The sequence below is a fragment of the Canis lupus genome, chromosome 6, assembly GCF_003254725.2.
Source record: "Canis lupus dingo isolate Sandy chromosome 6, ASM325472v2, whole genome shotgun sequence".
In the NCBI taxonomy this organism is placed as follows: Eukaryota; Metazoa; Chordata; class Mammalia; order Carnivora; family Canidae; genus Canis; species Canis lupus.
The window spans coordinates 42,464,793-42,479,852 of NC_064248.1; the positions used below are offsets into that span (position 1 = coordinate 42,464,793).

At 46.4% G+C, this 15,060-nt stretch overlaps 1 protein-coding gene across 6 annotated transcripts in view; it reads right to left on the reverse strand.

Moving 5' to 3' along the window:
* ELAPOR1 (endosome-lysosome associated apoptosis and autophagy regulator 1) overlaps positions 1-15,060 on the reverse strand; it is a 70,141-nt gene that overhangs the window by 16,289 nt on the left and 38,792 nt on the right. For all 6 annotated transcript variants that reach the window (XR_007411054.1, XM_025417371.3, XM_049111005.1 and 3 more), the window contains exons 4-8: positions 10,834-10,981; positions 10,269-10,349; positions 9,593-9,698; positions 9,310-9,459; positions 2,714-2,802 (exon numbers count right to left, since the gene is read on the reverse strand). Coding sequence is in view for 5 of the 6 variants with exons in the window: in XM_025417371.3 (XP_025273156.3) it covers positions 2,714-2,802; positions 9,310-9,459; positions 9,593-9,698; positions 10,269-10,349; positions 10,834-10,981 (574 nt within the window). In the remaining variant the exon portion in view is untranslated. The remainder of the gene's footprint in view (positions 1-2,713; positions 2,803-9,309; positions 9,460-9,592; positions 9,699-10,268; positions 10,350-10,833; positions 10,982-15,060) is intronic.

A 15,060-nucleotide genomic window follows, 5' to 3' on the forward strand; every position in this document is an offset into this window, starting at 1 on the left:
AATGAGATGAATGGTCCCTGCCCTTAAGGAGCTCACCATCTAGCAAAGGCAACAATCACATAATAACTGCCCATGTGGGTGGATGGACACTGTGTTCTCTGGGACATTAAGGCAAAAGGGACATTGTAGGGGGAAAATGTGAAATGGAACAGTCATCCATCAGATCAGTGGACAAGGGAAACATTGTGTCTGTCACTCATTAGGGCCATCCCTACTCTTTTGATGGAAGCACTGGACACAGAAGAGGGGATGACCTGCAGGAGGCTCCTCATCTTAAAACTTGGCAGCTCAAGCCTCCTATGTGGCCCTTGGGCCAAGTCAGAGATGAAAGATGCTCTTATGAATTGCATTGAAGGGATGATGATCTGGGCAGCACTGCCATACGTGTGAAGTAGTGGATGAATAAGGCATCTGTTCATTTTATTCAGGATAAGAAATGACAAGTCTTAAGAGGAGTCTGTGCTGCCTTCACTGATGGGAGTCCCTGGGGCTTATCCTCTTCCTGTTCAGCTCCACTGTGAAGAGATTCCTCCCTGTGAAGAGTAGCCAATGGCCAGAGCCCCAGGTTTGTGCTCTAACCTGGGTGCTCTCATCCAGCTAGTCCACTTAAGTCTCATGGAGAGAAGGGTCTGGGGGGGGGGGGGGCGGGCGGGAAGATTGACTCGGACCATCTCTTAGAGCAGCACATGCAGCAGCCCCAGGGGAATGGCCAGCCTGGTCCCTGAGAAAGCACCAAGGCACAGCAAAGGCCACAAGGGCAATCATGGGAGTCAGCTCGAGTTATGATCCTTGATTTAAAAATACAGTTTAGAAGACAAAGTGAAATCATGAGACTGAGCAGAACCAATGCAGGCGTGAGACACGAATCATGAGAGTTCTGTAAGGTGTTCCTGATGAATGCATATTCATGTGCACTCATGCTTCGGGGCCCCTCCCCTGAGCCTTGGCTGGGCTGCAAGAGGAGCACTGGCTCTGGACCGACTGAGCATCCAAAGGCAAAGGCCCCAGGGTGTTCAGGCAAGAGCAGACATCCAGGCTGGCAGGCAGCAGAGTTCACTACAAGAGGGCCTTGGCCTGAGGCTGCGAGGGGAGAGACTGGGGCAGAAGGACGCAGACAGCCATGCATTCATGTGTTACGCTGAGGAGGGAGAAGAGGAGCAGGATTACGTGTTGCCATTTAATTAGTGAGTCAACTGATGCCAAGAAAATGAAAATGATTTTTACAAGGTCATACAGAAGCCCAGACACTGCATGACTAAGTCTAAGGTAAAACTGATGAGAGGTGTAGCCATTTTCCCTTGGCTGCGGGCGAAGGGAATGATGTTTCAAATGATAGGGCCGGGGTGTGGAGGAGGCTGGAGAGTGAGAGCTAAGGATGAAAAACAATCACTGCTAAGGACCAGACTTTATCCCATGCTTATCTGGCAAAGGGAGAACTCATCCAGCCTTCCAACCAGCGAACCCTTATGCATCCTAATAGCCAAGCACATGCTTATACTGAATGCAGATGTCCCAACTTCTCTCTTCCTGAGAGGCTGTGGTTTAGGGGTACAGACAACTCATCCAGAATGTCTAATCTAAGACAAATCCCTCCACTTGTGTCCCTGAGCCATCCCAGCTCACTTCCTGCTGTTCCTGGAATTCACTGGGCACAAGACTGCCTCCTCCACACCTGCTGTGCTCTTGCCAGAAAGCACTGTGGTCACCACTTATGTCACTCAGGTCTCTGTTCAAATGTTAATGTTCTCAAGTGTCATCCCAACCCTCTCTAAAATAGCATCTCCACCCTCTGTCATTCTCTGTCTCTGAATCTTTTTTTTAATTTTTTTCTTCCCCTTACTGCCATCGGATATACTCTAATTTGTTGTTTATCTGTTGTCTCTCCACTTGTTCCCCGGCGAGAATTAAGCTCCAGGAAAGTAGCTGTCCCCTCCATTCGGTTACCTGCTGGATGCAGAGGGCCTGGCACCTTAACTGACTGTGGAAATGAACACATGACCTCCCTCTGAAAGGCCTTCCTTGGCCCCCCACACCTCATTCACTCCTCTTCCAGCTTCCAGCTTCCCCCAGGCTCTTGCTTTGGTCAGGGCCTGGTTCTTCTCCCTCACCTGCCCTCACAGACTGTGGGCTCCCAAGGGCAGGAGCCTTGATCACCTCGGAGCCCCCAGCAGGAGCCCCATGCCCGCACAGCATTAATCCTTAGAACACCCTGCTGAATCAGAGGCGATGCACGCTACAAACGAACGTCCTTCTGAGGCAGAAAGCCTCTCCCTGGGAAGAGGGAACCAGCAGAGACTGAACGGTCAGCCCATTCTCCAGTGAGCCCAGAAGTAGGAATCCATTCCCTTTGCCCACAAAAGCAGCTCCTAGGAGACAGGTCTGATGAGCTCCAAGAGGAAATGAGTGCGCATGGACAGGCAGTCATTGCCCAGGGGGACTAAGCAAATGGATGAAACCAAGCAAAAGAAAACGAAATGGCTTCTTGCAACAGAGCATATGTGAATAAGCAGCAGAACAAATGCGGTGAAACAGTTTCTGACCTGAAAATGAATGAGGCCATCTTGTTTTGCCTCCCCTCACCCCCAACCCCCTCCCCACCCCTGGCTCTGGGGTCACTGTGGAGGTCTGTGTGGTCTTCTCCAAGGTAAATGTGGTAAAACCCAAGGAGTGGGCAAAGGAGCTATCTGGGGCAAAGGGGCTCCATGCTACCCACCTCTCCGTTGGCATCACAAGCTGTGTGAGTATAGAAGTAATCTTTGTCCGTGCAGGCTGGGCGCACTTTGCAGGAAGAGGATCCCTTTTCTAAATTGCAAAAGGACACATAGTTGAAGTTACTTAAGAAAGCGGGTCTCTTGACCACTTGCTCATGACCCTCTGACATCCAGGACCCTGGGGTACACGCCACAGGGACTGCAGGAAGTAGAAAATTCTGCATACCCACCCTTCCCTTTACTTCACTGCCAATCCCTAAAGCCCCACTCAGATATCCCCTTTGCACCCTGGTGCTATGAGAAGCTACTGGGCCCATCCTGTGGGGAAGGGCATATGGAAGGGGACCAGCCAGTGGGTCAGTATGGAGGGTGGGTAGCCACTGGAAAGAGCATCTTGCAGGCTGACCACCACTAACTTGAGTTCTCAACACCTGCCACCTTCCAGGTGCTTCCCAATCCTGACTCTATAGGTGGTTTTACTACTCCTGAAGGATTAAAGCAAAACACTGGAAAGCTTAGGACAGTGCCTTCATACTCTTATTTCAGTTCCTTCTCTGCAGTTTCTCTTACTGTCCACCTCTAATGAAGGCCTTCCACCTTTGGAATTTCCCCTTCTTCGTGCAACCATCCTACACAAATGTGATAATTTCCCCTGGGTCCACTTAAAGTGTAGAGTTCTTTCCACTTTCCCCACCCTCACGCATCCTGCTACTATTTCTAACCCTTGACCTGTTCCTAATAAGAAAAGGTATCAACTACCATTTTACTTATTCCACTCTCTGTACATTAGTTCTGCTTTAACCTCATGAATGCCTGGATAGGAAGTACTATTTCAGTGTCTCCCTCTTTAAAGTAATAGACTTTACCTTTTTTGAATTACAAACATTTTGAGAATTTGAAAAAAAAGACCTGTTTCCTCTCCTGAAAAATATACATAACTTATGCAAATACATTAAAAAATTTCCAAGGAATTTATTTTCTCCAAAATAAAAACCACTGCTTTATAGAATGCCAATACTACTACTACTACTACTACTACTACTACTACTACTACTACTACTGTCACTACCATTTCAGGTGACTACTGTGTCACCTGAAGGTAAGCACTTGATACGAATGAGCCTTCCTCTCTCTGTATACACCTGGCAGGCCATGTGATAGAGTGGAATGAGATTTTTTTTTTAAGATTTTATTTATTTATTCATGAGAAAGACAGAGAGAGAGAGAGAGAGAGAGAGAGAGAGGCAGAGGGAGAAGCAGGCTCCATGCATCCGGAGCCTGATGTGGGACTCATCCAGGGACTCCAGGATCACACCCTGAGCCAAAGGCAGACACTTAACCGCTGAGCCACCTAGGCGTCCCTGGAATGAGATTTTTTTTTTTTAATTTATTTATGATAGTCACACAAAGAGAGAGAGAGAGGCAGAGACACAGGCAGAGGGAGAAGCAGGCTCCATGCACCCGGAGCCCGACGTGGGATTCGATCCTGGGTCTCCAGGATCATGCCCTGGGCCAAAGGCAGGTGCTAAACCACTGCGCCACCCAGGGATCCCTGGAATGAGATTTTTAAATCAGATAGATCTGGGTTTGGATCTTGCTTCATTCAGTAGCTGTGTCACTTTAGGCAAGTTACTGAACCTCTCTGAGTCTTAGTGCTCTTATCTGTAGAGCAGGAATAATAACATCTACCTTACTGAGGCCAGCACATCCCCTGGCTGCATTGTAAGAAGGGACTCACTAAATTCTGGTAACTCTTATTACCTGAGTTTGTGGGAATTATTTTTATTTGGTAACCGTCTGTGGGAATTATTCTTATATGGTAACTGTCATGGGATTTTTTAAAAAAGACTTATTTATTTGAGAAAGAGAGTAAGCAAGCACACAGGGGAGAGGGAGAGAGAGAATCTCAAGCAGACTGTCTACTGAGCATGGAGCCCAACCTCATGACATTGAGATCATGACCTGGGCCAAAGTCAAGAGTCAGACACTCAACCAACTGAGCCTACCCAGGCCCCTCTGTCATGGTATGTTTTATTTTATTTTATTTTATTTTATTTTATTTTATTTTATTTTATTTTAAAGATTTTATTTATTTATTCATAAGACACACACAGAGAGGCAGAGACATAGGCAGAGAGAGAAGCAGGCTCCCTGTGGGGAACCCGATATGGGACTCGATCCCAGGAGTCCAGGATCACATTATACGATTTTAAGTAAGGATTGAAAGTTTCTTTCTCTCCCTTCCAGTTAAGGCTTATTCCTCAACTGATCCTTTCTTGGATCTCCGAGGTACCAAAGGAGTCGCTAGAAAAGAGAATCTCTTAGTTTCAGCCTCGTCAGCCTATCCTGGGGAGCTCCCTCAACTGCACATTCCCACACCTCTTCTGTCCCAGTCTTATTATCCTGGGCAAGAGGGAGCTACTGCCTGGGAAACAGCTGGAGTCTTCTCAGCTCATTGACTTAGTTAACAAGCAGAATGCCTCATTCGCATAGAGGGATCCAGGGATTCCTGCTTTTGACAAGCTAAGGCCAAGAGGATTTTGGAAGGAGATGCTGAAAACACACCAATTTCCAAGAACCTCCATATATGGTCCAGCAAATTACAAGTTCCGTGTTAGGAAGTACATTCTGCACATGGACCTTTCTCTCCTTGTCAAATATTTGCTCGACCTGATACCCTAGCTCCAGGTTTCAACAAAAGTGGTCCAGCTGTTTACACACTGACAATTGCTAGCGTCGTTTATATCAATGATTAACCCAAACGCTGAGCCTGACCTCAGGTTTCATCAAAGTGTTGAAGTTGGGTACTGGTCAAGTTTGAAAGATCCGCCTAGATGTTTGGGGAGGGAGTGAAAAGTGATTCCTGTACCGTAGGCCCCAGGGTAAAACTGTGCGAAGATAAAGCTTATCACGGGGGTGGGGTGGGGGGGGGGTGTTCGGATTTCTTTTTCTGAGCCTTCTTCCTTTCAGGACCTTCTCCCCACCTCCAGGAGTACAATATCCTCTCATTCGGATCCATTTCATCAAAGGAAAACATTTCCCCTGAGGATTGAAGCACCTAATGAATGCTTGGTCCAGCTTAGATACCACAGCTTAGATACCAACAGACTCCGGGCAAATCCCTCAACCTCTCTGCTCTGCCTCTTCTTTCTCCTCCTCCTCCTCCTCCTCCTCCTCCTCCTCCTCCTCCTCCTCCTCCTCCTCCTCCTTCTTCTTCTAAGATTATTTATTTATTCATGAGAGACAGACAGAGAGAGAGAAAGAGAGAGAGAGGCAGAGGGAGAAGTAGGCTCCCTGCAGGGAGCCCCATGCGGGACTCCATCTCAGGACCCCAGGATCACACCCTGAGCCAAAGGCAGATGCTCAACCACTGAGCCACCCAGGTGCCCCCTTTATTTTTTTTTATAAACAGGGAGATCTCTCCTGCACTCTGTTGTGAGTAATAATCGAGAAAATGTTTGGTAAATTGTAAAGTACTATCCAAGTGACTCGTTATGGTTGTTACCTGTTAGGTATGAAAGTACCTAAGAGTACTTTCATATTAAGAGAGGACAGCTGGGAACAAGCTTTATCGTAAAGGAACACATCTGACCCTTAAACCACACATGTTTGAACTGGGCGTGTCCATTTACATGCTGTTTTTTTTCTTTTATAAATACAGTATTGTAAATGTATTTTCTCTTCCTTATGCTTTTCTCTTTTTTGTTTTTTTTCCTTATGCTTTTCTTAACAACATTTTCTTCTCTCTAGCTTCTTTTATTGTAAAAATACAATATATGATATATAAAACATACAAAATACGTGTTAATCAATTGTTTATGTTATCAGTAAAGCCATTAGGGTCATTAGTAGCTAAGTTTCTGGGGAGTCCAAAGTTATATGCTGGGGAGTGGGGAGGTGAGAGGGATGGGGGGCGGTGTTGGTACCTCTTGTCCCTGTATTGCTCAAGGTTCAGATGTGATAAAATTAGTGCTTACTAGATGCCAGGCACAATTCTAAATATTTTATGTGTAGTAGTTAATTGAGCCACACAAAACACTATGAAGTAGATATGATTATTGCCATTCCCATTTTATAGACAAGGAAACTGAGGCACAGATAAATGCCTTGCCCAAGATGGCAGAGCTAGTAAGTGGTGGAGTAGGGATCTGAACCTTAGTAATTTCGTCCTGGAGTCTGCGCTTTTAAACTCCATGCTGCTCTATTAGGAAATGAATCCCTAATATCGAATGTAACACAAAGGAATTCTTCTTAATGATCACATTTTAGGTATCAATAAGAAAGGTGCATTTAGTCAAGCCTTTGTCCTTAACGTCTGCAGTCCCAATAGCTCCATCTTCCTTAGTCTAGGTCCTGGATACCAGCAATGGTGTCTTGTGAAATCTCTAGACTGAGGCCTCTGCCTCCAGGTGTTTCCTTCCTCATCCATTTTCCAAATGGCAGGTAAGAGTGGTCTTTCAAAATCACAAGCCAGATCACGTCACTCCCCGGCTTAAAATTCTTGAATGGTCCCCACTGCTGATAGGATCAAATCCCAAATACTTAGCAATGGCACAGAAGGGCTGGTCCACTGTCTGTTCCCTGCCCATCTCTTAGCCTTGGATGCTAGTTCTTTTCAAGTCAACTCCTGCCATGCCGGGTTTTTCCAAGATCCCCAAGCCTTCTGGCTTTGCCTACACTCCTTCCAGAACATCCATCAAACCACCAATTCATCTTTCAAGTCCACAGCCACTGAAACCTTTTCTCCCTCCCCAGAGAGGACTGGCCACGCCCCTTCTTTATATCTACTGTCCACCACACTCAGAGCTCCTATCCCAGCAGCCGCCATATCGTGGAGTTACTATACACTTGGGTGTTCCTAGAACCAGTTCTCACTTTTCAAATTAAGCTGCAGGGCAGGCACCAGTTCCGAGTCTAGCACCAAGTCTAAGCCTTGGCACCTGGCAGGTGCCTGGGACTTCTTTGTAAATGGATGACTAAATGCTCACTGGGTCTTCAGTCACTCCCTTTAGGCACATTCCATCATGAGCTCTGATCAGATCTCCCCGCATTTTCCCAGCCTCCCACTGACCCTGTTTTCTGGAAGAGTCAAGTCACGGTAAAAACTCACTTTCCAGTCGAAGAGGTGGATTGAGTAATTGGTGGCAAAAGGAAAACCGACTCCAAGAACTCACACTTCTAAGCCGACACTTTCATAACAGCTCTCTGGATAACAATCAGTTTACATAGAGAGTTGATCAAAACATTCCCAGGAGGTTTTTTGAGAGCCACCTTGCCATTCAAACCCTTGTACGACTGCTGGGCTGGAATGGCAGCTGGAGACTCAGACGAACAGGGGCTGCCATTGATAGAGCAGGGAACGGGAATGAGAAATTCAAGTGGAAAAACAGGAATTTAGACTGATAGATTAAAGACTTCCCTCGAGATCTAAACATTCCTGTTCTCACTGGAAACTAGACTCACTTGGCAAGATCTGTGTCGATAAATAGGACTTTTGTTTTAGAAATAGTGTATAAATAAGCAGTTCACAAGGTCAATGGCTGGTCGTGGCTGAACAAACACATAGTGTAACACCTGCGTGAAGAACGGGTGTGTCTATGGACAGACTGGAGGGTCTGCTCTAGAGAGATCCTCGAGCTGGGTGTGTATGTGGTTCTGCGTAAGAAAAGAAAAATGGAACTGTTACGGGCTGCCTGAACAGAGTCCTCTGGGGGAATGCCACCTTACAGCAGAGTCCTGCTGCCCTGGGACTCCCTCAAATGGCCAGGCTCTGGGGCACCTGGGTGGTTCAGTGGTTGAGCATCTGCTTTTGGTGCAGGTCATGATCCCAGGGTCTTGGGATCAAGTCCTGCATTGGGCTCCCCATGGGGAGCCTGCTTCTCCCTCTGCCTATGTCTCTGCCTCTCTCTGTGTCTGTCATGAATAAATAAAATCTTAAAAATAAAATAAAAAATAAAATCTTTAAAAAATATATTTTGCTTATCAATATAGCCTCATGGCTCTTCTAACCTAGCTTTGATAAAATTATTATGAATTAAAATATATAAACATATACCTTTTGTTTACTGTATCTATTGTCTGTAGTTATAATCTTATATAAGGTTTCATTTTTACAAACTTCACTGCTTAGGGGGAAAAAAAAGACTGCAACCCCTTTCACTAGTTTTCCTAATCCCTCTAACCCTGAACTGCTTTTTATTTTTACCACAGCACCCTGCACATTTTACTGTCTACCATACTATAATTTATTAGATATTTATTATTGTCATTGTTTATTGTCTCTCTTCCCCCCACTACCAGAATGTAAATTCCATGAAGATAAGGAACTTTGTCTATTTTCTCCGCTAATATAGTCCAAACACCTAGAATAGGACCTGGCAGATAGTAGAAGCTCAATAATTACTTGCTGAATGATTTCATTTTTGTTTTCAGAGTGATCAGTGGAGTATAAATCAGCAGGGCTCTTCCCATGTCCAGAAAGTAAGGATTGAAGAAGGGTCGTTTTCAGCATGGCCAGAAGGATGGTTCTCCTTTCTGTTTCTCCCTGTGTTTATTGGCAGCCCCCCTACCAAACTCCACCCACCCTCAGAAACCTCACCTGAGTATTTGTCAGGGTCACACGGGTGGCAAGAAGTTTCTCCCTTGTTTGAATAAGAGTTGGCTGGGCAAAGTTCGCAAAAAGAAGAGCCCTGCTTGTCTGCATATGTGCCAGGTTTGCAGGGGAAGCATTCTGAAGTGTAGGCCACCCCTAAGGAGGAAGAACAACATAGAAAAGCAAGGGTTGAGCCTAGAGACTGAGCCCCTCCAGGGACTGGCTCCCACCCTCCCTGCAGAGTCAGGAAGTCAGCAACAGACCCCAGGCCCAGCTCCCCTCTCGGTACCTGTGATGGCGATGTTTCTCACCAGCACAGGCTTGGAGACTTTGGACCCCACTGAGAAGGCTGTGGTTCTCCAATAGAGGACATTATTGCCTCGGTTTAGCTCGACCTAAAAACCACAAACGGGAAGACGGCTATCCCTAATCCATCAGATTAGCCTCTTATGGGGGCCTGTCCCCTTAGAATCTAGGGGTCAACACCTTTTCTCATCTCCCACCTTGACTTCCTCAGCTTTGCCCTTCCTCCCAGCTCAGCTTAGCTCCTTTCTGCTTTGAAGCTTCCTCTTACCACCCCCTGATGGTCTCTCCCTCACCCACCAGGATCTCTAAAGTGAGATCCACAAAGGGGCCTGGAGGTATTGACAGAGGGTGAGTGGAGTTCCCTCCTTTATCTCTGGTTCTGTGTATCCACATCCCATTCCTAGAAGACCTGGCCCATAAAGCTGGCAAGCTGCTGATCCCTGGGGTCAAGCCATGGATGCAAGTCATCCACACCTCTCTTCAGTCAACTCAAGAGGAAATTATGTTATCCTCACATATCAGACCCCTGGCCTTGAGGGTGGAAGCCTAGGGAAGGGTGGAAGCCCAGGCTGTGAAGAAGCTCTCCTTGGAGGAAATGCCCTTTGCCCCTTTGCTGGTCTTCCCAGGAAAGGCTCCAGGAAGGCTGGAGCGATACTCACACTGTGGAATTCCCATCCTTTCTCTGTGGTTTTCATCCACCTGGAGTCATCTACATTAGGCTGGCACTGGTCATTCTGAACCTGAGATGGCAGGAGTTTAGGAACAGAGTCTCAGCTTTCCAAGAAAATGGGTTCCTTTACCCCCTGTGCTGCCACAGCCTTCCAGAGGGCCCTTCTTATAGGAGAATAGTTGCCAATTTCCTTTAGGGATAGAGCCCAGAACACATGAGTCTTGAAGCAGGGCGGGAGCTCATCACACACACAAAACATCAGGGCATTAACACCAAGAAACAGCTTTAACTCAGAAGCCTTTACATGCGCTTTCATGTCTGCATGGACAGAACACTTAGGGTCTCCTGGATCCTTCTCTTCCCCTTCAAAGCCCCCCAACTTCTGCCTTTGTCCTCGCCTCTCGAAGTCTTGGCTCATTTTGTCCACAGTTCTCTCCAGAGGGAAGACAACTGTGGAAAATCCCCAACCAGAAATATGCTTGTGATTCCTGTAAATGAATCTGACCCTTGGAGAGTCTTTTACCTCCCATCCTCCCCCATGGCCAGGGGCTTACAAAAAACTCAAAGATGATGCTGGAGTCTGGGTAATAGTATTCGAAGTTGACAGTGCCAGACTGCTTCAGGTTGACAGCGTACATCAGCGTGGCTGTGCATTCGTCCGTGTTGGAAGAGATGTAGTCACCCAGGGGAACCCACTTGGACCTGTGAGGGAATGGGAGCCAAGTTCACCGGCAGTGGCATGGCCCGTCATGCTTTGTATGAAGTACACGTTTCATGTCCTGCTGATTCTCTGAGGAACTTCACATTTGTGATTCACAAGCGGGAATTGAGACATGAACATGCTCAGTGAAGAATGACCTCCAGATCAAGGAGCCTGGGGATACAGCTGACACAAGGCAGACAGGTAGGTGCCCCCCCGCACCACCACATTATACAGAACTATCCAGAAGATAGATGGCAGGTGTTTGTGAGGGGGAGCTGGGTAACATTAACTGGTTGTTTACTATCTCCCAGGTACTCAACTACATGTTCTGCATTCAGGACTTCTTTTCTTTCCCATTTAATGGATGATGAAACTGAGGCTTGGCAAGTACCTTGCCCAGTGTCACGTAGCCAGCAAGTGGCAGGGCTGAGATTCAAACCCGGGTCTGCCTAACTCCAAAGCTATCAAAGAAAGTCAGCAGACACCACAGAACCCAGAAGTCCATCCGGTCTAGCCCACCTATTTTTCTGGAAATGCTCACTTTTAGATGCTGCATGTAACTGGTAACCAGGAAGAAGGAAGACCAGAGAACCTCAGAGACAATCAATCTAGTCTCGTGATTTCATTTTCTAAATATCTCTCGGGGGATCCCTGGGTGGCGCAGCGGTTTGGCGCCTGCCTTTGGCCCAGGGCGCGATCCTGGAGGCCCGGGATCGAGTCCCACGTCAGGCTCCTGGTGCATGGAGCCTGCTTCTCCCTCTGCCTGCGTCTCTGCCCCTCTCTCTCTGTGTGACTATCATAAATAAATTAAAAAAAAAAATATCTCTCAAATTGGTTCAACCCTGCCCCAGGGCTCTCCCTCCTCCTTGCACCCACCCACCCACCTCCCCAGTGCTGAACCAGCCCCTATCTCACCTCCTGTATCCAGTCCTGCCTCCTGCAATTCCTCCTCCACACTTGCTGAAGACCTCCTCCAGAACAAAAATCTGACCATGCCACTTCCCTGCTTCAAACCCATTGCCACCTGCTGCCCTTAGAATAGGGCAGAAATCCTCACCCATTCTCTAGACTCCAGCCAGCCAGCTTTTCTTTCACCTCCTCTGCCAAATTTCCCTCCTTCTGGGTGTTCCTACGTGCTGTTCTCTCTTCCTGGAACAAACTACCTCCTCCCTCCCTCCATTCATTCATTCATTTAGAGGAGGGGGAGAGGCTGAGGGACAGGGAGAGAGAGAATCTTAAGCAGGCTACAGGCCCAGTGCAGAGCCTGACACCGGGCTCAATCTCACAACTCTGAGATGATGACCTGAGATGAAATCAAGAGTCAGATGCTTAACCAACTGAGCCACCCAGGCATCCCTCCTTTCCTCTGTTTAATTCCTACTTGTGTCTATGTCACCTCATCTGAGAAGTCTTCCTTGACTCTACTGGCCTCTGCTATGTGAGCCCTGAGTTCTCATCAATTCTTTTCACCTAGCCACAATTCTCCTCTACTTCACTTACACATATTATGAAAGACTTAAGACCACCATCCTGTTTAAGAAATATAATACAGAGGGTGCCGGGTGAGTGTGTGTGTGGGGAGTCAGTTGGTCAAGCATCTGCCTTCGGCTTGGGACATGATACCAGGGTCCTGGAATTGAGCCCCATGTCGGGCTCCCTGCTCAACAGGGCGTCTGCTTCTTCCTCTCCCTCTGTTGCTCCCCCTGTTTGTCTTCTCTCTCTGTGTCAAATAAATAAATAAATAAATAAATAAATAAATAAATAAATAAAATCTTTGAAAAAAAAAAAAAGAAATATAATACAGCGGAAGCCTTGGTGTTCACCCAGAGAATCTCAAGCCATTGACTATCAACTATTCTTTTCAGCCAAGTAACCAATCACTTTCTGGAATATGGTGCTTACCATCTCCACGTGGTTCTTTACCTTTTACTAATTATGCAGGTATTTCTAAACAACATGTCCTATGTGCTTTTGCATGCTTTTAAACCTTATGTAAATGGCATCATACTTACTGAAACTTGCTTTTTTTGTTTGTTTGTTTCACTATAATAATTGTGGGATACATTCATATCCACACATGAAGCTCTTTTTTCATTTTTTCATTTTTGCTACTATACAGTTTTGCCTTGCGTGGTTCTACAGTATTATTTACCCATTACTCACTGATGGACTTTTAGATTGTTTCCAATTTTTTGCTATTATACACACTGTTAGAAACATTCTTGTTTCTCTCCTTGTATGTGTGTGTCTAAGGCGGACACCTGGGAGAACCTATGTTAGAGGGCATATGAACCTCTAACTTTACCAGCTCCTGCCACACTGTTCTCCAAAGTGGTTGCTACTGACTTACACCCACTGGCATGTGAGAAAGTTCCTGATGCTCCACATGCTCCCAAATTTGGCTGTAAAGTTGTTGCCAACGTGATACGGTAGGAGATGATGTCTCATTGGGCTTTAAATCTTACTTCCTTGTTTATTTTCAAGTTGGCTTCCTCTTCTGATCACATTCTAATTTCTCTTGAATGTATTTAATTCTCCTTTAATTATGTATCAAGCTGGCTTGATGGACGCTGTGAGGGCAGAGACCAAACTTACCTTGCTCAGTATTGTAGTCCTGACACCAAGCCCTGGGGGCCTGGCACATTAGGAAGGACTTGGGATAACACAGGTAAATGTGGAAAGTGGCGACCAAAGATAAGCCCACTATTTCATTGTTTTGCCTGAGACCAGCCCAGGCAATTACTAATATGGCCAGTGAAGGGGACCTTCAATTAGTCCACTAGTTTCCTGCTGCGTTTGTTAGAATATTAACGTGTACTTCCAGTTCTTTGATAGTGTTATTCTCAAATGGAAGCATATCCAAAATACCTAAACTGAGCTCACCCCAACACCCCAGCTAACCTAACGGTATTGATTTCTCCTGTTAAAAGAGACAACACTTAATGTCGATGTGCTCCATGGCATTATGTATAAATAACTCCTAAAGTGAGGTGAATAACTGAACAGATGCCATAAGTGGGCTATATTTAGACAAGGCATCAGGATTCTGGATTTGTCAGAGTTGTCTCTGGTGAAGATCAATTCACATTCAATAATTACAACATGTTTTGATTGATTTCTAGGGCCAGGCATTGCTCCAAATTCCTCACATGGATCATCTCATTTAATCCTTACCACAACCTATGAGAAAAATACCTTGTTTATCACTGTTGGTTTGGGTTTTTTTTTAGGACGAGGAAATTGAGGCACAGAAGTGATTAGCAAACTTAACTAATCACACAATTAATCACAGAGTAATTAGTCTGATAAGTGCCATAAGGAGAACTATAAGATGGTGCAAGAGTGGGAATCTAAGGGCTCAGGGCTGGCATCTCCAAGGAAGTGGCATTTAGGTAGACACCTGAGGATGAAGCAGGAGTCAGCCAGAAGAGCCTGAGAAGAGTGTCTCCAAAGACCAGGTGCTCCAGGAGAGGAGCACCTGGGTGGCTCAGTGAGTTAAGTGTCCAACTCTTGACTTTGGGTCACATCATGATCACAGGGTTGTGAGATGGAGCCCTACGTCACAGGCTCTGTGCTGGCTGCGAAGTCTGATTGAGATTCTCTCTCCCTCTCCCTCTGCCCCTCCCCCTGGTCCTCTCAAATGAATCAATAAATAAAATCTTTAAAAACAAAAACCAAAGACCCAGGAGGGAAGAAGCATGGTTGCCAGAATGGCTAGAGCCTAGTAGGCCAGAGGGATAATAACTTGAACAAAGCTGGAGAACTGGGCAGAAGCCAGAGGCCAGACCAGGCAGGGCCGTACAGGCTGTGGCAAGGTATTGGATCTTATTCCAAGAAAACAGGAATCCATGGAATCTGGAGCCTTGAGCAGGGAAGTACTGGAGTTAGACTTATGTTTTTGTTTTTTTTTTTTTTTTTTTTTTTTTTTTTATGATAGTCACAGAGAGAGAGGCAGAGATACAGGCAGAGGGAGAAGCAGGCTCCATGCACCGGGAGCCCGACGTGGGATTCGATCCCGGGTCTCCAGGATCGCGCCCTGGGCCAAAGGCAGGCGCCAAACCGCTGCACCACCCAGGGA